The sequence below is a fragment of the Oryctolagus cuniculus genome, chromosome 1, assembly GCF_051225735.1.
Source record: "Oryctolagus cuniculus isolate XC-2025 breed Fujian yellow rabbit chromosome 1, ASM5122573v1, whole genome shotgun sequence".
Lineage (NCBI taxonomy): Eukaryota > Metazoa > Chordata > Mammalia > Lagomorpha > Leporidae > Oryctolagus > Oryctolagus cuniculus.
This window is the reverse complement of record NC_142867.1, coordinates 63509538-63531526: the sequence shown is the minus strand read 5'-3', so window position 1 is coordinate 63531526 and position 21989 is coordinate 63509538. Positions and strand designations below refer to the sequence as shown.

Genomic DNA, 21989 nt, shown 5'->3' with positions numbered 1-21989 from the left:
GGAGCTTTCTCTCTGTCTTTGTTTCTCAAATAAATAAATAATACATATATTTAAGATTTATTTTATTTATTTGAAAGGCAGAATGGTGTGGGGGGAGGGAAAGATCTTCCATCCCCTGGTTCACTCCCCAAATGGTTGCAACGGCCAGAGCTGAGCCAATCTGAAGGCAAGAGCCAGGAGCTTCTTCTGGGTCTACTGCTTTCCCAGGCCATCAGCAGAGAGCTAGATGGGAAGTGGAGCAGCTGGAGCTAGAACCGGTGCCCATATGGGATGCTGGCGCCACAGGCCAGGGCTTTAACCTGCTGTACCACAGCGCTGGACATACACACACACACACACACACACATATTATATATATTTAAAGAGATGTTTTGGGATGCTTAAGTCGTGATGTTCTCAGAAAATGATACTCATCTGTCCAGGACAATTAGAATGTGCTTTTTTCAATAGACGTTATAGATATATTGTCTTTAAGACTTCAGTGAGAGGTCATGTTTTACATTCCACACTTTAAAAAATGAAACTTTTCACCATTTAAAAGTTGTTTTTAATAAAGTATTTAACTGCATACTGTCTTTTCTATAGATGAATCACTGGCTTTTTTAAAGGACTTTTTTTTAATAGAAGATTTGTTTATTTGAAAAGCAGAATGACAGGGAGAGTCAGAAGAATATTCCATCTAGTAGGTCACCCCTCAAATGGATACAATAAGCCAGGACTGGGCCTTGAACCCACACTTGGAGATGGGGTGCTGGCATTAAAAGCAGCAATGAGACCTGGTCTGCAACAATGCTGGCCCCTGAATCATGATTTGAAAATTCTCTTAATTTTACAGTGTATGCTGCTAATTTAACTGTTATAAAATGGAAGTCTGCTTATTTTTAAAAATTTAAAAAAAATTTTATTTGTTTATTTTTATTTGAAAGGCAGATATTCAGAGAAAAGAGACAGAAAGCTTTTACATCTGCTGGTTCACTTCCCAAATATCCACAACAGCCAGGCCTGGGCCAGGCCAAAGACAGGAGCCTGGATCCATCTGGGTTTCCCATGATAGGTGGCAGGGAACCAAGTATTTGAGCCAGCACCTGCAGCTTCCTAAGCGTATTACCAGAGAGCTGTAGGATTGGAGTTGGAACTGGGACTTGAAGCCAGACAGTCCAGTATGGGATGCTGGTGTCCCAAGTGGTGACTTACCCACTGGACCAAAAGCCTGCCTGTTATTTTTAATAATCATCGTAGTCCCTTGCATTTAGTACTTTGATTTTATTTATATATTTGAGAGGTGGAGTTATAGACAGAGAGAAGGAGAGACAGAGAGAAAGGTCTTCCATCTGCAGGTTCACTCCCCAAATGGCCACTAAGGTCAGAGCTAGGCCAGTCTGAAACCAGGAGCCAGGAGCTTCTGGGTCTCTGGGTGCAGGGGCCCAAGTAGTTGTAACATTTTCTGCTTTCCCAGGCCATAAGTGGAGAGCAGGATCAGAAGAGGAGCAGCTAGGACACAAACCGGTGCCCATATGGGATGCCAGCACCATAGGTGGAGGCTTAGCCTACTATGCCACAGCACCGGCCCCACATTTAGTACTTTTAAAAAATGTAGTATTGGGGCCTGCACTGTGGTACAGCAGGTTAAACTGCTGCATGCAGCACCAGCATCCCAAATGAGAGCCATTTCAAGTCCCAGTTGCTCCATTTCTGATCCAGCTTCCTGCTAATGTGCCTGAGAAAGCAGCAGAAGATGGCCCAACTCATTGGGCCCCTGCACCCACGTATGAGACCTGGTTGAAGCTCCTGGCTCCTGACTTCAGCCTGGTCCAGCCCCGGCCGACGTGACCATTTGGGGAGTGAACCAGGATGGAGGATCTCTCTCTTTCTCTAACTCAACCTTTCAAATAAATAAATAGTACTTTGGGGGAAAAAATCTCTCTCTGGCCCGCCCGCTCTCTCTCTCTCTCTCTCTCTCTCTCTCTGTGACTTTCAAATGAACAAATCTTTAAAAATGTGTTCTTGCAGCCATAATCCCATTTGAGCCCACAGCAGGTCTTTAGAGACCTGTGGGATTCCCTCCTTTTGACAAGGGAGAAGATACGCACAGAAAAATAAAATTGATAACAGGCTTGTGTCACATTAGTGGAGGAGCTGGACCTGCAATCTGTATCTCCGTGTACCAACCCTGTGCTTGCTTGCTTGCTTTCTTTCTTTCTTTCTTTCTTTTTTTTTTTTTTTTTTTTATTTATTTAAAAGGCAGAGTTACAGAGGCAGAGAGAGAGAGAGAGAAGTCTTCCATCTGCTGGTTCACTCCCCAGATGGCTGCAATGGCCGGAGCTGGGCTGATCTGAAGCCAGGAGCCAGGAGCTTCTTTCTGGTCTCCCACGTCAGTACAAGGGCCCAAGGAGTTGGGTCATCTTCTACTGTTTTCCCAGGCCATAGCAGAGAGCTGGATTGGAAGTGGGGCAGCTGGGACTCAAACCGGTTGCACATATGGGATGCTGGCACTCAGGCAGTGGCTTTACTTGCTACACCACAGCACTGGCCCTAACCCTGTGCTTTTTAAAGAACACACTTTGAGAAATAGAATCTGGTTGTTTGCACATAACTACTGTGCTGAAGTCATTAAAAATACCTTGTTTCTTAGGCTAAGTCTCACTCCCCTCTTAGTGTTACATATGAGATTAATTAGCAAATCCTTTCTTCTTGTGTAATACAAAAGTAAGCTTCAGCCCCTGCGACTACAGGACTTGAGTGCTCATGGAATTCCTGAGTTTCCTGTAGCTGTCAGCCATATATGCTTGTAGAATAACTCATATACCTGATTGATTTGCATGTAGCCTCTGGTGAATTTTCTGGTGGTTGGAGACTGGTTTAGATGGACTTCTGCCTGAAATCAAGAAGGGGAATAAGCAATTGATTGCAAATTGAGAAGTTTTTCTCTGAGGTTCCCAGCTCCTCTTTTCCTTCCTCCCTTTTTGAAAAAGTTACCTCGTTCTGTATTCTTTCTTTATCCTCTTTTGCTTCCTTTTCAATCAAAATTTTGTGTCTGAGAGAATAAAAAGGCACTAATAATAAGATCTTACGTCTCTATAGGAGTATATAACATGTAATGTTTATGCTTTGGATATTTCAAAATTCAAAAGCCATAAAGGACTATAATCTAAAAATTCAGGAGACACAAGGATGCAAACATTTAGGAGCTGCAGAAGGTTATAGATGGGGCTGGTGCTGTGGCGCATCAGGTTAAAGCCTCAGCCTGCAGCACCAATATCCCATCCTCTTCCTATCCAGCTCTCTGCTATGGCCTGGATCCGTGTGGGAGACCTGGAAGAAGCTCCTGACTCTTGGCTTCAGATCAGCTCAGCTCGAGCCATTGTGGTCATTTGGGGAGTGAACAAGTGGAATGGAAGACTCCCCTCCCCTCCCCTCCTCTCCCCTCCCCTCCCCTCCCCTCCCCTCCCCTCCCCTCCCCTCCCCTCCCCTCCCCTCTCCTCCCCTCTCCTCTCCTCTCCTCCCCTCCCCTCCCCTCCCCCCCTCCCCTCCCCTCTCTCTGACTCTCCTTCCCTCTGTGTGTAACTCTGACTTTCAAATAAATAATTCTTTAAAAAAAAAAAGGTTATAGGTAAAAAGCATTTCTTTTTCCCACCTCAGGCTTCCCTCTACAGTTTGTACTAGTTTCTTTCTTTCTTTTGGACAGGCAGAGTTAGACAGTGAGAGAGAGAGAGAGAGAGAGAGACAGAGAGAAAGGTCTTCCTTCTGTTGGTTCACTCCCTGAAATGGTCACTACCGCTGGATGCTGCGCCAATCCGAAGCCAGGAGCCAGGTGCTTCCTCCTGGTCTCCCATGCGGGTGCAGGGCCCAAGCACTTGGGCCATCCTGCACTGCACTCCCGGGCCATAGCAGAGAGCTGGACTGGAAGAGGAGCAACCGGGACAGAACCGGCGCCCCGACCAGGACTAGAACCCAGTGGGCCAGCACCACAGGCGGAGGATTAGCCAAGTATAGCCAAGTGAGCCGCGGCACTGGCCTATACTAGTTTCTTACACAGCTTTCCAGAACCATTTGATGCTTAATTATATTTTAAGCCTCATATCCCCAGGACTGGAGCATTCTAGGATGTAAGCTCTTACTTGGTTGAAACAGAAGAGAGGACTCTTGGTGGCATTTTAGGTGGCATTGATGGGATCAGTGGTCTCCCCACATTCCTTGCTTAAATTAGAACTTCTGGAGGCATCAGTTCCTTTGTTTCTATTGCTTAACTGAAGGCACTTACGCTGAGCAGAAAATTGCCAGCATCTAGAAACAGGGGCAGACCACACGGTTTCTAGCATTCATAAGTCTCACCAGTTTCTTCCCTTTGGGTTCCAGATAAACAGTCTGCGCGTGGCTGACCCTGTGGAGGCTGTGCCACAGCTCCAGGATGGCAGCATCTTTGTTAAGATCATTGACAGTCTGTGAGTATGCACCACATCCCTCTCTAGCCTCAGGCAAAGCTGATGGTTGCTGTGAGGGCCCATGTTTGCTCCCTGTCCTTGGAGATGGCAAAGGCAGGATTGGGATGTCAGAGGCCTGGGTGGGGTCCGAGGCAACCGAGTGTTAGACCTCATTTGCCAGTCACTGGTACTCTGTATGGAAGAAATTTCAGTCTCGGCCCGCCCTAAAGCTTCCGCCTTGGCACAGAAGAGCCTGCAAGCCTCTGTGCTCCCCCAGGGTTCCAGCAACCCACACTGGGCTCCCCTCCTCTGTCTCAACAGGAGTCTTCAGTAAGCCTCTTTTTTTGACTTGCCCCTACCCTATCCTATCACAGGCTCTGTTTTTGCAACTCCTGGGGCCATGAGAAAGAGAAAGCTCTTACACTGGAGGGAAATAGGAAGCCCCTGAAAAATTGCATCCCTAGCTTGTTAGCACACTGTAGATCTGCCCTTTTCTAGGCCTTTATAATGTCTCTAGGCTTTTTACCTGCCCCATTAACTTGCTTTGTGAGGTAGATTAACATTTGATAAGCTTATTGTTGTCCTGTAATCAGGAGTCTAGTTGGGCCTCTATTTTGTATCTGTGTCTTTAGCACAGGTTTCCTTAGAACATCAAAGTTACTTGAGAAACCAATGGAGTGGAGCCTCTTCCTGAAGTCCTACCTCTTGGGTACAAAGCCAAGATCAGTCACGCTGTACATGAAGTTACCTTACTGATTTCATAGCAACTTTCAGGCATATGGAGGCCAAAGCTGACCGCCTCTCATTTTTTTGTCCTATAGACAAAACTAATTCTTATTTCTTTTTATTTGAAAGGCAGAGAGAGAGAGGGGGAAAGAGTAAGAGAGATCTTCCATTGCTAGTTCATTCCCCAAATGCTGCAAAAGCTGCGACTGGGCCAGGCTGAAGCCAGGAGCCCAGAGCTCAATCTCAGTCTCCCATCTTGGTGGCAGGGACCCAACGATTTGGGCCACTGTCTGCTGCCTCCCACGTATGCTTGTGTGTTATCAGGAAGCAGAATGGGGAGTGGAGTGGGGACTCAGACAAAGGCATTCCAGTATGGGACGCAGGCAGCCCACGTGGCTTGTAATCGCTGAGCCAAATGCCCACCCTGAGAAGCCTGCCATAAAATAAGGAATTAGGGGGACCAGAATGGAGACCCCCCTCCCCCTTTTGAAAGGAGATCACGGGGCTAGCACTGTGGCGTAGCAGGTGAAGATGCCGCCTGCAGTGCTGGCATCCCATATGGGTACCAGTTTGAGTCCTGGCTGCTCCACTTCTTCTTCTTTTTTTTTTATTATTATTTTTATTTTTGACAGGCAGAGTGGACAGTGAGAGAGAGAGAGAGAGAGAGAAAGGTCTTCCTTTTGCCGTTGGTTCACCCTCCAATGGCCGCCGCGGCCGGCGCATTGCACTGATCCGAAGCCAGGAGCCAGGTGCTTTTCCTGGTCTCCCTTGGGGTGCAGGGCCCAAGCACTTGGGCCATCCTGCACTGTACTCCCGGGCCATAGCAGAGAGCTGGCCTGGAAGAGGGGCAACCGGGACAGAATCTGGCGCCCTGACCGGGACTAGAACCCGGTGTGCTGGCACCACAAGGCGGAGGATTAGCCTATTGAGCCACAGTGCCAGCGCTGCTCCACTTCTGATCTAGCTCTCTGCTATGGCCTGGGAAAGCAGTAGAAGATGGCCCCAAATCCTTGGGCACCTGCACCCACGTGGGAGACCTGGAAGAAGCTCCTGGCTCTTGGCTTCAGATCAGCTCAGCTCCAGCCATTGCAGCCAGTTGGGGAGTAAACCAGCAGATACCTATCTCTCTCTCTCTCTCTCTCTCTCTGCCTGCCTTTATCTCTGTAACTCTGACTTTCAAATAAATAAATAAATCTTAAAAAAAAAAAAAAAGAAATCACAGTAGCCTGTGAGTCCCAGGCCAAGATACACTGAGGATGTTTATGTACCGTACATGGCAGCTGAAACTGGTGTCAGGGATTCATGTCTTTGTGAAGCAGTTTGGCCACTCATGCATTGGCAACAGCTCCTCAGCAGAGAAAGCAGGTAGAACTGAACTGACGAAGGGCAGGCTGTGCTGGATCCCTCTGTGCACCTAGCTTAAATCAGAGGACAGGGTGTTGATTAGATTTTAATTAATGTGTGTTGAGTGTGCAGATGAGTGATTGAAGATGTCATTGATATTCTTCATCAGCAAAGTCTGATGGGGCTGTGTAGCCCAGGACAGGTGGGTTTGCTAGAGTGGTATTTCGGGATTTTAAAAAATTTTGTATGGTATGACTGGCTTAGTGCCTCTGAAAGAATTCACAGTTCCTATTTTGGTCCTGACACTACCATTGTCTCTCCCAGTTATCCAGGCAGGACATTTCAGCTTCAGAGTGAATTCCTGTCTGTCCTTGGCACTATTTCTGATTGGTCACCATTCTCTCCATTTGTCCTTTTTTTTTTTTTTTTTTTTTTTTAATTTTTTTGACAGGCAGAGTGGACAGTGAGAGAGAGAGACAGAGAGAAAGGTCTTCCTTTGCTGTTGGTTCACCCTCCAATGGCCGCCGCGGCCAGTGCGCTGCGGCCGGCGCACCGCGCTGATCCGATGGCAGGAGCCGGGAGCCAGGTGCTTTTCCTGGTCTCCCATGGGGTGCAGGGCCCAAGCACTTGGGCCATCCTCCACTGCACTCCCTGGCCACAGCAGAGAGCTGGCCTGGAAGAGGGGCAACCGGGACAGAATCCGGCGCCCCAACCGGGACTAGAACCTGGTGTGCCGGCGCCGCTAGGCGGAGGATTAGCCTAGTGAGCCGCGGCGCCGGCTCCATTTGTCCTTTGGAGGATTTCTCACTGCCCTCATCTGCCTCATTCCCAGGCCCTCATGGTTTCATTCTTCTCTAATCTCTGCTTATTCTAGTCCATTACTGTACGTGTGATCTCAAGGACCTTTCTCAGATCCTGTTTTCATGGTGGCACTTCAGTGACTCTTCATTGCTGGAAGATTGGACTCTAAAATCTTCAGTCTAGTGTTGAATCTCTGTCATCAGGAGCTCATTGCAGTGTCCCCAGTGTGTCTATCCCACTACCACGATACTTGCCTAACTTGTTTCTCTGTTCCCCTTGGTTGCCTATAAACTAATAATTAGATCTTAGCTTGATTAGCCTAAGGTTCTTTTATTTTTCGTTTGATTTTTGCAAGAATACCTCATAGTGGGATCATGTACCACCCATAAATTGGTATTTCGCAACTCCTATCAGAAGTCATTATTTTTTGGGGGCTGGCGCTGTGGCATACTAGGCTAATCCTCCGCCTGTGGCACCAGCATCCCATGGGGCTCCAGTTCTAGTCCCGGTTGCTCCTCTTCCAGTCCAGCTCTCTGCTGTGGCCTGGGAGTGCAGTGGAGGGTGGCCCAGGTGCTTGGGCCCTGCACCCGCATGGGAGACCAGGAGGAAGCACCTGGTTCCTGGCTTTGGATCAGCGCGGCTGTGGCCGTTGTGGCCATTTGGGGAGTGAACCAACGGAGGGAAGACCTTTCTTTCTGTTTCTCTCACTGTAACTCTGCCTGTCAAATAAATAAATACAATCTTTAAAAAAGAAAAAAGTCATTATTTTTAACCCTACAGCAGTGATAGATCTAGACACCCAACATCAATGACTGAGAAACCATTAGGCTGGCAATACTCAACCCACTGTTCAACATCACTAGGAAAGGCCACCAAGAATAGTATGCCTTGTGTTGGATGGTAGGAGGCAGCATGCATTTTTTTTTACTTCAGATTAGCTTAGTTTGCTTTTGAGAAGATAAATTTTCTGTGCTTGATGACAAGAACAGTAGTTGTGTCCAACAGTAATGATGTGTATTACAGATTTATAACCTAGTGAGAAATCTTCATAATGAGAGTCAAAAATCCAAGATGCCTATTTCTAAATCATCATCTTCTAGGGTGCTACCTGAGCCTTAGACTGGGGGGAGAGCAAGAGAGAGGGAGGGAGAGAGAGTTGGAGGTAGGGGGTTCACTGATATCCCAGGTTAAGCCGAACCCCTGACTCAGGCCTAGGACAATGTAGACCGACTTCCTTGGGAGGCAGACATTGTTGGTGAAGGTGTCCTGGCTGTTGCAGTCCTGATACTGCTGCTGGAGCTCACCCAGATCCGAAGCCAGCAGACAGTGGAGGATGGTGGCATTGGTGAGCAGATAGAAGCTCTGACAGTTGAACAGTCCCAGTCCTGTGGATACTTGGCCTTCTCTGTGGGAAATTTTGTTGGCATCAATTGCTCTGACAAGTTTCCATCTCTACTCTTCTGTGTGTTAATAGCAAAAAGGCTGTCCCTTCTCTTTGGTAGCTGTGAGGCTTGAGTAGCAAAGGTTAGTGGAGGCATTTTCTAGAAAATCTAAAGCTTTGGCATTTGTCTTACTGATACTGACCTCTGTTCTTCCCAGTAAAAACCGTCCCTCAGCCGTGAGGCCATATGGAAAGCACCCTTGCCTGCTGTACTGCAGGCTTTCGGGTAGCACAGAGTGGGCACTGGGAATGATGCAGCCTTATTCCTGAGCGCTGGAGCAGTGCCTGGGAAGGACGCTGCAGGCGTGACCAGCAGTGGTTCTGGACAGCTTCCTGCTGGATGAGACTTGAACCCCGTCTCCAAGGGGGGTTGCATTTCTCCAGGTCTGGTTATTTTCCAACATATGTTCTACACATCTTTACTTACATTAGGGGTTAGTGGGGGAAAGAGGTTTTGTAGTCAGATAGGTCTAGGAAATCATGTATATTATAGTCTCTCTGTTTACTTTTTCTTTTCTTTTTTCTTTTTCTTTTCTTTTTTTTTTTTTTTAAAGGCAGAGAGAGACCGAGAGCTCCCAAATGCTGGTTCAATGCCTGAAACAGTCAAGGCCAGGCCAGGCTGAAGCCAAGGTGCTGGAGACTCAGGCGGGGTCTCCCACATGAGCAGAAGGGACCCAGCTTTGAACCATCACTTTACTTCCTCCTGGGGTATACATCAGCTTGAACTGGGAACAGAGTTGGGATTCAAACCCAGGCACTCAGATATGGGATACAGGCATCCCAAGTGGAGTCTTAGCTGCTGAGACAAACACCCACCCCATAGTCTCTTCTTTAGAAAGTGTTCGTTTTTGTTTTTGTTTTAAGATTTATTTGTTTATTTGAAAGTCAGAGTTACACACAGATAGGAGAGGCAAAGAGAGAGAGAGAGAGAGAGAGAGAGAGGTCTTCCATCTGCTGGTTCACTCTCCAACTGGCTGTAACGGCTGGAGCTGTGCCCATCTGAAGGCAGGAGCCAGGAGCTTCTTCCAGGTCTCCCATGCAGGTGCAGGGGCCCAAGGAATTGGGACACCTTCCACTGCTTTCCCAGGCCATAGCAGCTAGCTAGATAGGAAGTGGAACAGCCGGGACTTGAATTGGTGCCCGTATGGGATGCCAGCACTGCAGGCAGTAGCTTTACCCACTACACCATAGCACCGGCCCCTGAAAGTGTTCAGTTTGGTTTAATCTGGCATTTTTCAGTTAACATGAGAATACTCGGTATTTTTAATTAATGAAATACACTTAGGTAAATACTACTCTACATTGAAGTAAGGAGTCACCAGCTACCCGGAATGTCTCTCGTTGGGAATTCACTAAGAAGCCTGTGTAGTCACTTGGGAGATGAGGGGAGGTACACTCATTGTCTTGGCTTGGATGCTGCTTGTGTTTTGCAAGATGTCTCTGGCACTGGAAGATTCTAGGGCCTGCGTGTGCTCCCCTCCAGAGGTTGGCTGGAATCTGAGGGTTCTGGTTCTGAGGAGCCCTTGGATGCTTTCATCATCACTCCAGCTGTAGCCTAGATACAGAAGTCAGCTTGAGCTTGAAAGTGTAACTTCACCTATTCTTCAACATGCAGTGGTGTGGTATTTACCTCTGAAAGTGAATTTGAAGTTGGAGCGGCCAGGGTCAGGTCCCTGCTGGATGAGAGCTCCCCCTGCTGCCTCTCACCCCTCACTGCTGTCTTCTCACTTTGCTTGTCCTTCCACTTAAACAAGTAAGTGCATGCAAGAGCCACTAATCAAGAATGGCTGAGAGCCCTTGGCACCGTCTCTGGGAGGTATTCACTTAGCGTTCAGCCAGGTGTAGGGACTTTGCCCTGTCACTTCAGAGTCTTGTTTCCTCCTGTTCTTTCAGGTCTGGGGCCTGTTTGTCCCTTCCCATGGGCTTCTTTTACTCTCACTCTAACCGTGTTTTCTAGGCTTCCTGACTTTTTAGAGTTGAGCTATTACAAATTAATCTAACTTCCCATTGGTCTGTGCTGCCTCCAGCACTTAGCCCCCTTTCTCACAGAGCATTTTTATATTTGCAGAGAGGATGGCACAGTGCCATCTCATTCAGGACCCCAATCCTCATGCCCCCACTTCTCACCCACAGTCTCTGTCTGCGTAAATGGTGTGCTGGTGTCTTCTTGCTGCCTTTAGGTTCTCCTCGGCTTCTCTCCTAGACCCCGCGAGGACGAGGCTCTACAGGGAGGGGAAGTAATGTGTGAGGAGTAGCAAAACTTGCTAAGTACTCTGGTTCTAATCCTTGCTCTTTTTCTAGCCACAGCACTGACGAGGGGCAGCAGATCCTGCAGCAGCCGGTGCCAGAGAGATTGGCCTTTGTGTGCAGTTTCCTGCAGAGTAAGCACCTCTCAGTTATCTGTCCAGTTTGTGTGCATCTGGAGGAGAAAAGTCTCAAGGCTCCCTACTCGTTAGTCCAGAGACAAATAGAGCTGACTCAGCTTCCCGGGGTCTTGTGATGCTTCCATCCTTCAGTCCCAAAGCCCATCTCAGAGAGCCACGGGGGTCGCTTTCTGAGACTCAAACTACCTTGAGTTCCTATTACCCCACTTCAGGGAAACAGGAAAGAGAAGGAGCCATGTTACACTCTATCCCTTGCAAGAAAAACCCATTTTCCCCCAGAGAACTCTGAATCAGCTGTCTAGGAGATAGGTGTGAGGACAGGGTCAGATTTAAATTGAGATCCTGGCTCTTCTCTCTGCCCTGTGACCTTTCTGGACATAGGCTTCCTATCTGCACTTCAGGTTGATAGCTTAAATAAGAACACAGTTCCTTAGCTCCCCTCCCCTTGTCCGGCCTTGGACCACAGAATCTCACCTTTGACGTGGAAGCTGTCTGCCATCTCCACCTCAGGAGGGTCACAGGAATGGTGAGAACAGATCTGGATGGAGTAAGCTGTTAGTGACTGAGCCCAGTCCCCCTCGGGCACAAGAGTCAAGTTTCTCCAGCCGTCTGCAGACGTAGTGGCAAGAGTGGTCTGGAATCTCTGGGTTCCTTCTCTGTGTGATAAGTGGGAGTTGGTGAGTGGGTGGGTAAGTGCAGAGTCATGACCCAAGCTGCTATGAGCACCACCCCTGTAGCCCTGTAGCCTGGAACTGATCCGGACTAGAATCGACTTCAGATGGAAAAGTGTGAGGCAGGACAGGAGGGAGAACAGGGAGCTGTACACCTCATAGCGTGGGATGTTGCTTCTCAGAATCAGGTGTTCTAAGGCTCTCAGGTACAATTTCCAGGAAGTTCACCCCAATTTCTTTATTGTTGTCATTGCAGAAAACCGAAAACACCCTTCTTCTGTGGAATGTCTGGTGTCTGTGCAGAAGATAATGGAGGGATCAGAGCTGGAACTAGCCAAGGTACAAGAGGGCTGCCAAACTGGGGAAGGCGGCTGGTACCTGAGGAGCTGCAAGGCTATCTCTTAACCCTAGGGAAGGTGCTTTATTCCTGGGGCTCTTGGAGGTCGGACGTCAGACCAGGTAGCACCTGTCAGAAGCAGAGGTTCATTTGGCCCAAGGATTCTAGGGGCCCATCATCCTCTGACAGGTTTCCTAGATCATCACTGTGGGCCTCAATGGAGACCTGGCAGGAATCAGGTCTCGCTTGCTGTTGTCAAATGTTTCGGTTCAGTCTGCTTCATTCCCTCTGCACCTGCTGGGTGCAGGCCCATGGAGGGTGCCTTAAGTTTTGTACCTAGGCTTCCATGAGCCCAGAAGTTTAACTGTGTGGGAATCCTGGCGCCTGGCTTCTTGACAGTGTGTGTTGAGTCCTCACTGTGAAGCAACAGTGTTTCTGCAGCTGATAAGGATGGTGGCCAGAGGCTGCAGGCTTCTAGGAGCTTTAGAAGAGTCTCCAGAATGGCTCGGTGTCTCTGGGACAGCCAGAGGGGGAGTACTAAAAACTGAGAGAGCCTCACTCAGCAACTGCCTCCTCTTTGGCTTCTAGATGACCATGCTGCTCTTATATCACTCCACCATGAGCTCCAGAAGTCTCAGGGACTGGGAACAGCTCGAATATAAAATTCAGGTGAGCTCTTATGCGTCTGTCCACCCGTCGGGCCCAGCCTCTGCTCCACACAGAGCATGTGCTGTTCTTCTTAAAGAGATGGTGATAGTGGTCATGCTATTCATTATAGAAAGTCTGGGGGGGAAAAGTCTGAAAAGCAGAAAGAAGGAATAATAATCCTATTTGCAGAGATAGCTGCAACCTGTTCACAGGGTGTGTGCTTCCAAGTCCTTCACTGGGGATACTTACATTTAAGTGCGCTGTGTACACTAGTAGAAATCACTCTTCTCTTTATATATGTATTGCTGTATGTGTGCCTATATGGTCTCTAAACAAAACTGCTACTCCATTTATTGCCTCCTCCTCTCTGGTGGGGTCTTCTGGAAGAGGCCAGCCTAGTTGTCTATGAGAGATTTCTGACTGGATTGTCTTCCTTGCCTGTTCACTGCTCTTGTGGTCAGAGTTTGGCATGCTGATGCATCTCTAAGGGAGGATGGGAGGGGAGGTGGGGTGAACATGTCTCTCATCCAGTGTTGGCTGGGCTGGGGGCTTTGGGCTTTGCTGGGAAGAGTGGGATCCAGGAGGCTCCTGGGACTCCAGAGAACCTGGGATTGGCCCTGGCAGGCTGGGGCTCCAGGCGGCCATCTCTTCAGAGGCCTCTCTACCACTGAAGTGATGCTCCTTTCCTCTCTCTGTGGCCCAGGCTGAATTAGCTGTCATTCTTAAATTTATGCTGGACCATGAGGATGGGCTAAACCTTGATGAGGACCTAGAGAACTTCCTGCAGAAAGGTGAGTGGGGACACACTCCTGAGCATCTCATCTCTGGGCTGGGGACTGCTGTGCTCCTGAGTTGAGAAGTGTGGTGCAGGTTGTTTCTGTCCTCCACTCAGGGCACAGAGTTGGGGCCTGGGAAGTGTGGGTGGTAGAAGGGGTTGGTCTAGGCCACGCTGCCACCTTCCCAGTCCCTGTGGGGCTTCCCCTTGCTGCCAGCCCCAGGGAAGCTGAGAGTTGATTATTCGCTGTGGTGTCTGCCCTTAGGTGGCCCTTGGTCACACACAACACATACCCCACACGTGCCTTTTGCTACTGTATTTGTTTTTAAAGATTTATTTGAAAGGCAGAATGCCAGAGAGAAGGAGAGAGACAGAGAGAGAAAGAAAGGTATCTTCTATCCTTTGGTTCACTCCCCAAATACTTGTGGTAGCCAGGGCTGCGCCAGGCCAAAGCCAGCAGCCTGGAATTACTTCTGGGTATCCCACACAGGTGGCAGGGGCCCAAGTACTTGGGCCGTTTTCTGCTGCTTTTCCCAGGTGCATTAGCAGGGCGCTGGATTAGAAGTGGAGCAGTAGAGACTTTAATGGGTGCTCTGATATGGGATGCCTGTGTCAGAGGCAGCATCTTAAACCACTGCACCACAACACTGGCCCTGGTTTTTATTTTCACTTATTATTTATTTTATTTTATTTTTTTAAAGATTACTTATTTATTTATAGACAGGGAGAGACAAGGAGAGAAACATCTTCCTTCTGCTGGTTCCCTCCCTAGATGGCCGCAATGGACAGCGCCAAAGTAGGCTAAAGCCAGGGGCCAGGAGCTTCATCCAGGTCTCCTACATGCGTGGCAGGGCCCTAAACTCTTGGGTCATCTTCTGCTTCCTTTCCCAGACTATTAGCAGGGAGCTGAATCACAAGTGGAGTACCGGGCTGGTGCTGTGGCACAGTAGGTTAAAGCCCCAGTCTGCAGTGCCAGCATCCATATGGGCACTGGTTCGAGTCCCATTTGTCCACTTTCAATTCAGCTCTCTGCTATGGCCTGGGAAAACAGTGGAGGATGGCCAACTCCTTGGGCCTCTGTACCACGTGGGAGACCCAGAAAAAGCTGGGTTCCTGACTTTGGATTGGCGCAGCTCAGACTGTTGCAGCCATCTGGGGAGAGAACCAGCAGATGGAAGATCTCTCTCTCTCTCTTGCTCTCTCTCTTGCTCGCTCTCTCTGCCTCTGCCTCTCTGTAACTCTACCTTTCAGGTAAAAAAAAAAAAAAAAAAAAAAGTGGAGTAGCTAGAACACAAACCAACCATTGTCCTAACAGCGTGCTGGCGTCACAGGCAGCAGCTTTCCTGCTATGCCACAACTCCACCCCTTTTTCACTCTTTAAATTATCACTAGTCTAGACTCAGAAGCTGAGAATGCGGTCTTTTGTTTTGTTTTGAAAAGTATTTTCCTATTACAAAGCTTGCACTGTAGGTGAGAAAGCAGGTTCAGAAACCAGTCAGGCTGGTGAGGATCCGGGTCTGAGCGCTGGGTAGATGAGTAGGATGCGAGAGTTCTGCAGGGCTCTGGCGAGCAGCTTGTGAGGACAGCATCCACGGGCAGGTGCTTTTAGTGGCTGGATTTCATGTTCCTCCTGAGAGGTCAGGCGGAGATGCTGGGAATGAGTCTAGAATGCATAGGAGGGCTGGCAGTCCGCGTGTGGGTGGCCATCAAAGACGCAGGCACTGCGGGCAGAGCAGGGAGGTGCCATTAGACCTCTGGGGGACTTCTGGAAGGGGAGGAGCAGGTGAGAGGGGCTGAGAGTGGCTGATGAGAGGTAGGCGAGTCCTGTGGTTGTGGTCTTGGAGCCAAGGGAAGGGAAGGTTTTGAGGAAGGCCTGCTGGCGGTGTGCGGTTTCAGGACGGATGAGTTCTGAAGGAGCCCAGAGGCTCTGAGGTGAGAGGCACTGGGCTGTGAGGAGGCCCCGCTGAGGGGCCCCAGGTTGTCCCTGCAGGGCTAGACTAAAGGAGAGGCAAGAGCACTGGTCCTGCTCTGGGGCTGGGTGCCTCCGCTGGTAGTTGACATTGAGTGTATGGAGTCCCTTTCACTCAGCAAGTCTTCAGACTTCACTAAGATGTGGATCTGTTCACCTTCTTCCTAACCTTTCTGGATTTGTCTACTTTTCCCCAGCTCCTGTCCCTTCCGCCTGTTCCGTCACATTGTCTGAAGAGCTCTCCCCGCCCAGCCACCAGGCCAAGAGGGAGGTTCGCTTCCTAGAGCTACAGAAGGTTGCCTCCTCTTCCAGTGGGAACAAGTATGTCCTGGGCCTCTTCTCCTGGGACGGGGCCATAGTATGCGCCTGTCCTCAAATCCTTGACCACAGCAGGGGGTACTTGGAGTGCCCTGCTGATCTGGGGCTCAGGGCGTAGTTGGGGAATTGGTTGGGGTCTGTTCTGGCAGATTCCTGTTTATGGAATGCCCTTCTTCACTCGGTATTACTGTCAAATCCCTTCTCTCCATGGCTCTGCAGAGGCAAGGGGGAAGCATCACCTTTTTTTGTTTGCTTTTGCAACAAGGAAATCCAGGCACGGGGGAGGGGAAGAAAAGTTTTCTTCAGGTCATGTCACGAAGCATGAAGCGGCCCTGTAGATAGAGCCCAGGTGCTCAGTCCTCCCAGCTGGTGCTCACACCGAGACCCCTGCCCCGTCCCTGCCCGTTGCTGGCTTCACAAGTGAGGCTCTTACCATGGCTCTGGGCCGTCTGCTTCCTCAGCTTCCTCTCAGGTTCCCCAGCCTCCCCCATGGGCGACATCCTGCACACCCCGCAGTTCCAGATGAGACGGCTGAAGAAGCAGCTCGCAGATGAGAGGAGTAACAGGGATGAGCTGGAGCTGGAGCTGGCGGAGAACCGCAAGCTCCTCACCGAGAAGGGTGGGTGCCTGGCACACGGGCAGACGGGTGGCCACATGGCGTTTGGGAGCACTGGATACAGCTTCACCTCCCGTCTCGTCCCCTCGGAGGGCCCTGATGCTCAGAGCACCTCCCAGGCTTAAGGCCAGGCTGACCGGGAGGCTGGCCTCTTTCTTGCCCCATCCCCCGTTCCCTTCAATTGGATGCCGTAGACTCCCCCCACCCCGCCCTCCCGGTGGTTCTGGGCTGACTCTCTCCCCCTCCCTGCCCCCCCGAGCCAGATGCTCAGATAGCCGTGATGCAGCAGCGCATCGACCGCCTGACTCTGCTCAGCGAGAAGCAGGCGGCCAGCCCGCCGGAGCCCAGGGAGCTCGAGGAGCTGCGAGGCAAGAATGAGAGGTGTGCTGGCCCTTCCTCTTATCCTTGCCTGCCCCCAGTAAAGGCCGCACGCGCTTCTCACTGCCCCTCTCCCTCGCAGCCTCACCGTGCGGCTGCATGAGACGCTGAAGCAGTGCCAGGACCTGCGGACAGAGAAGGGCCAGATGGATCGCAAGATTAACCAGCTTTCTGAGGAGAACGGGGACCTTTCCTTCAAGGTGATCGGGGGTCTGGATTGTGCAAGGAGGATTCAGGGCTAGAGGCTCCCAAGTGAGGGCTGTGAAGACCACCCTGGCCTGAGGACTGTCTGAGGCTTTAGTCTCCCCAGAGACCTGCCTGTTCGGCCCATCTCCTGGATTGCAGCCCCGCATGTTGACAGGTGGTCCTGAATCGGAGTCTGATTAGTAGTAGTTGGGTTGAGCGGCTTGGAAGGATAACCGGGGGCATCATGCCCTCCGTGCAGGAAGCAGGCCGCAGTGGTGCCAGCTTCGGCCCTGGGTGATGGGGATTTCCACATGTCTGTCTCAGCTGCGGGAGTTCGCCAGTCACCTGCAGCAGTTACAGGGTGCCCTCAACGAACTGACAGAGGAGCACAGCAAGGCCACTCAGGACTGGCTGGAGAAGCAGGCCCACCTGGAGAAGGAGCTCGGCACAGCCCTGCAGGACAAGGTAACCCTCTGCGGGGCAGCAGGGCCACAGTCTGCGCCCCACGTGCAGGCCTGATGTCTGTTTGGTGCTCGGCTCTGCCGTGCAGGGGTCTCTGCTGTCTTCTCTTCAGGGTTTGGTAGTGTGTTAAAATGGAGAGAGGCGGGCTTATGTCGCTGCCCCGTGCATCCTGTTGCTGCTGTTGACCCTATGTGGGTCTTGGGCAGATTAATGTATCTCCAAGCATCCTTTCCTAAAATGGGACTAATGAGCAGCTGCCTTATTACCATTGGCAAATCATGTATATGCAGCACGTCCTGCGTCGTGTGGTGTCAAGTGAGTGCTCCCTGCATTATTTGCTGTTCTTACTGCTCTTCCCGAGAAGCCAGCTCTGCCAGTGATTGACTGTGTAGCCTCAGGCAGGGCACTGAGCTCTGCAGTCACCCCCAGCCGTGAGGATGGGAAAGCTGGCTCAGAGGTGTGCCCAGCACAGAGCCTGGCTGGGTTCAGGTGGGGAAGCAGTGTCGGGCTGGGGCTGCCACTGCTGCTGCTGCCTGGTGCATGTTCTAAGCTCTGGTGGTTTAGATAACCTGGGATTCAAGACTTAGCAGCCTGGAGGAGAGGTAAGCAGTCACAGGAAGACTGACTTCCACTCTAGAATTAGGGCTGGAAAGGCAGGTCCCTCGCAGTTCCAGGCTCACGGTTTATGGTTTTCTTCTAGACCAGGGAAGGAGGTCTTGGTCAGGAGGTGTGGAGTTCAGGAGGGGCTATAAGGGAATCTGGTGCCTACTCTGCCTCTTCACACTGGTCTCTTATTTACTCCCAGAAATGCCTTGAAGAGAAGAATGAAATCCTTCAGGGAAAGCTTTCACAGCTGGAAGAGCATCTGGCCCAGCTGAGGGAGAACCCACCCCAGAAGGGTGAGGTGCTGGGTGACGTCTTGCAGGTAGGAACCCAAGAGCAGCCAGTAGACCCGCGTGCGTAGCTGGGCCCCAGCACCCCCAGCTTCCGGAGGGGCATGGTGACTCGGGAGTCATGCTGACCCTCCACTGTCTCTTCATCCTACCAGGTAGAAACTCTGAAGCAAGAGGCCGCCTCTCTTGCTGCACGCAACACCCAGCTCCAGGCCAGGGTGGAGAAGTTGGAGGCTGAGCAGGGCCAGCAAGAAGCACAGCTGCTTGCTGAGCGGGGCCGCTTTGAAGAAGAAAAGCAGCAGTTGGCCAGTCTGATTGCCGACCTGCAGGGCTCCGTCTCCAACCTCAGCCAGGCCAAGGAGGAGCTGGAGCAGGCCTCCCAGGTTGAGGGGGCCCGGCTGAGCGCCCAGGTGGCTTCTCTGACCTCAGAGCGCACCACACTCCAGGCCACCCTCCAGCAGCAGGATCAAGAGCTGGCCAGCCTAAAGCAGCAGGCCCAGACGGAGCAGGCCCGCCTCACACAGCAAGAGCAGACTGCCCAAGGCCTCCGCCAGCAGGTGGAGCAGCTGAGCAGCAGCCTGAAACAGAAGGAGCAGCAGTTGGAGGAGGCCGCTAAGGAGCAGGAGGCAGCCCGGCGAGATCATGCCCAGCAGCTGGCCAGAGCTGCCGAGGAGCGAGAGGCCCACCTAAGGGAGCGGGATTCGGTTCTCCAGCAGCTGGAGGCACTGGGACAGGAGAAGGCTGCCGCGCTCGAGACGCTGCAACAGCAACTGCAAGCTGCTACTGAAGCCCGGGATGGTGCCCTGGCCTCGGTGACACAGGCTCAGCAAGAGAAGGCAGGGCTGAGCCAAAAGGTAGAGGAACTCCAGGCTTGTGTCGAGGCGGCTCACCGGGAGCAGCACGAGGCCCAGGCCCAGGTGGCAGAGCTCGGGGCCCAACTGAGATCTGAGCAGCAAAGAGCCACTGAGCACGAAAGGGTGGCCCAGGAGAAGGGCCAGCTCCAGGAGCAGCTGCGGGCCCTGGAGGAGGCCCTGAAAGTCACCCAAGGCAGCCTTGAAGAAGAGAAGCGCAGGGCCGCCGAGGCCCTGGGGGAGCAGCAGCGCTGTGTCTCTGAGCTGAAGGCAGAGACTCGGCGCCTGGTGGAGCAGCAGCAGCAGGAGCGCAAGGACCTGGAGGAAGAGCAGGCTGGGCGCAGGGGGCTGGAGGCCCGATTACAGCAGCTGGGGGAGGCCCATCAGGCTGAGAGTGAGGCTCTGCGGCAGGAGCTGGCGGAGGCCAAAGCCTCCCAGCGCAGGGCTGAGAGTGAGTGTGAGCAGCTCGGCAAGGAGGCAGCCGCCTGGCGGGTGCGCTATGAGGAGAGCCAGCGCGAGGAGGCGCAGCACGGCGCCATGTTGCAGGAGCAGCTGGTGACCCTGAAGGAGGAGTGTGAGAAGGCCCGCCAGGAGCTGCGGGAGGCGAAGGAGAAGGTGGCTGGGATGGAAGCCCAGAGCGAGCTGCAGATGAGCCGGCAGCAGAGTGAGCTTGCCCAGCTGCATGCCAGCCTGGCCAGAGCCCACCAGCAGGTCCAGGAGAAGGAGGGCAGGGCCCAGAAGCTTGCAGACGACCTCTCCGCTCTGCAGGAGAAGATGGCTTCCACCAGCAAGGAGGTGGCGCGCCTGGAGACTCTGGTGCGCAAGGCCGGTGAGCAGCAGGAGACCGCCTCTCGAGAGCTGCTCAAGGAGTCCCCGGGGGCAGGAGACAGAGAGCCCGAGTGGCTGGAGGAGCAGCAGGGCCGGCCGTTCTGCAGCACACAGGCAGCGCTGCAGGCCATGGAGCGTGAGGCAGAGCAGATGGGCAGCGAGCTGGAAAGGCTGCGTGCCGCACTGATGGAGAGCCAGGGCCAGCAGCAGGAGGAGCGCGGGCAGCAGGAGAGGGAGGTGGCACGGCTGACCCAGGAGCGGGGCCAGGCCCAAGCCGACTTGGCGCTGGAAAAGGCAGCCAAGGCGGAACTGGAGATGCGGCTGCAGAACGCCCTCAATGAGCAGCACGTGAAGCTTGCTGCCCTGCAGGAGACGTTGGCCCGTGCCGTGGCCGAGAAGGACGACAAGGACAAGGAGCTGGCCAAGCTGCGTGGGCAGGAGGCAGCCCAGAGAGCGGAGCTGGGGCAGCTTCAGCAAACTGTTGAGCAACTGAAGGAGCAGCTGGCCAAGAGGGAGAAGGAGCAGTCCTTGGGGCCGGCCAGTGGAGAGGGTGCTTCCAGCTCAGGTGCTGCGCCTCAGGCTGCCGGAAAGACGGAAGCAGCAGGCCCCGAGCTGGAGGCGCTGCAGGCAGAGGTGCGTAAACTGGAGCAGCAGCGCCAGCTGCAGCAGGAGCAGGTGGACGGCCTGGCACACAGCCTCGAGTCCGAGCGGGCCTCCCGGGCTGAGCGAGATCGGGCTCTGGAGACGCTGCAGGGCCTGTTAGAGGAGAAGACCCAGGAGCTGGGACGTAGTCAGGGCTCCTTAGCCTCGGCCCAGAGGGAGCTGGCCACCCTCCGTGCCAAAGCCCAAGACCATAACAAGGCCGAGGATGAGTGGAAGGCCCAGGTGGCCCGCAGCCAGCAGGAGGCCGAGAGAAAAAACAGCTTTATCAGCAGCTTGGAGGAGGAGGTATCCATCCTGAACCGCCAGGTCCTGGAGAAAGAGGGAGAGAGCAAGGAGCTGAAGCGGCTGGTGATAGCCGAGTCCGAGAAGAGCCAGAAGCTGGAAGAGCGGCTGCGCCTCCTCCAGGCTGAGACAGCCAGCAGCAGTGCCAGAGCCGCCGAGCGCAGCTCCGCCCTCCGGGAGGAGGTGCAGAGCCTTCGGGAGGAGGCGGAGAAGCAGCGCGTGGCTTCAGAGAACCTGCGGCAGGAGCTGGCCTCGCAGGCGGAGCGAGCCGAGGAGCTGGGCCAGGAACTGAAGGCCTGGCAGGAGAAGTTTTTCCAGAAGGAGCAGGCCTTGTCCGCCCTGCAGCTGGAGCACACCAGCACCCAGGCCCTGGTGAGCGAGCTGCTGCCCGCGAAGCACCTCTGCCAGCAGCTGCAGGCCGAGCAGGCAGCCGCCGAGAAACGGCACCGGGAAGAGCTGGAGCAGAGCAAGCAGGCAGCCGGCGGGCTGCGGGCAGAGCTGATGCGGCTGCAGCGGGAGCTCGGGGAGCTGGGGCCCCTGCGGCAGAAGGTGGCGGAGCAGGAGCGCGCAGCCCAGCAGCTGCGGGCGGAGAAGGCCAGCTATGCTGAGCAGCTGAGCATGCTGAAGAAGGCCCACGGCCTGCTGGCAGAGGAGAACCGGGGGCTGGGCGAGCGGGTCAGCATTGGCCGGCAGTTCCTGGAAGTGGAGCTGGACCAGGCCCGGGAGAAGTACGTCCAAGACTTGGCTTCTGTGCGTGCCGATGCTGAGAGCCGCCTGGCTGAGATGCAGCGGGAAGCCCAGAGCGCTGCTCGGGAGCTGGAGGTGATGACTGCGAAGTATGAGGGTGCCAAAGCCAAGGTCCTGGAGGAGAGGCAGCGGTTCCAGGAAGAGAGACAGAAACTCACTGCCCAGGTACCGTGCCCGGCTCCCCCATCCTCAGAGCTGTGGACCTGAGGGGGCAGGGACACTGTTCCTCTGTGTTCTGGGGCTGCTGG

General features: G+C 52.9%; 1 protein-coding gene across 16 annotated transcripts in view; it reads left to right on the top strand.

Moving 5' to 3' along the window:
• Window positions 1–21989, top strand: part of NUMA1 (nuclear mitotic apparatus protein 1) — an 86750-nt gene that overhangs the window by 55055 nt on the left and 9706 nt on the right. For 14 of the 16 annotated variants that reach the window (XM_070074676.2, XM_089330125.1, XM_070074681.2 and 11 more), the window contains 12 exons: window positions 4357–4442; window positions 11035–11114; window positions 12045–12127; window positions 12714–12794; window positions 13477–13564; window positions 15715–15838; window positions 16297–16454; window positions 16715–16832; window positions 16912–17029; window positions 17340–17480; window positions 18283–18402; window positions 18526–21906. In XM_070074676.2, coding sequence (XP_069930777.2) covers window positions 4357–4442; window positions 11035–11114; window positions 12045–12127; window positions 12714–12794; window positions 13477–13564; window positions 15715–15838; window positions 16297–16454; window positions 16715–16832; window positions 16912–17029; window positions 17340–17480; window positions 18283–18402; window positions 18526–21906 — 4578 coding nt within the window. The remainder of the gene's footprint in view (window positions 1–4356; window positions 4443–11034; window positions 11115–12044; window positions 12128–12713; window positions 12795–13476; window positions 13565–15714; window positions 15839–16296; window positions 16455–16714; window positions 16833–16911; window positions 17030–17339; window positions 17481–18282; window positions 18403–18525; window positions 21907–21989) is intronic. The other 2 variants (XM_089330133.1, XM_070074692.2) reach the window with 1 other exon arrangement.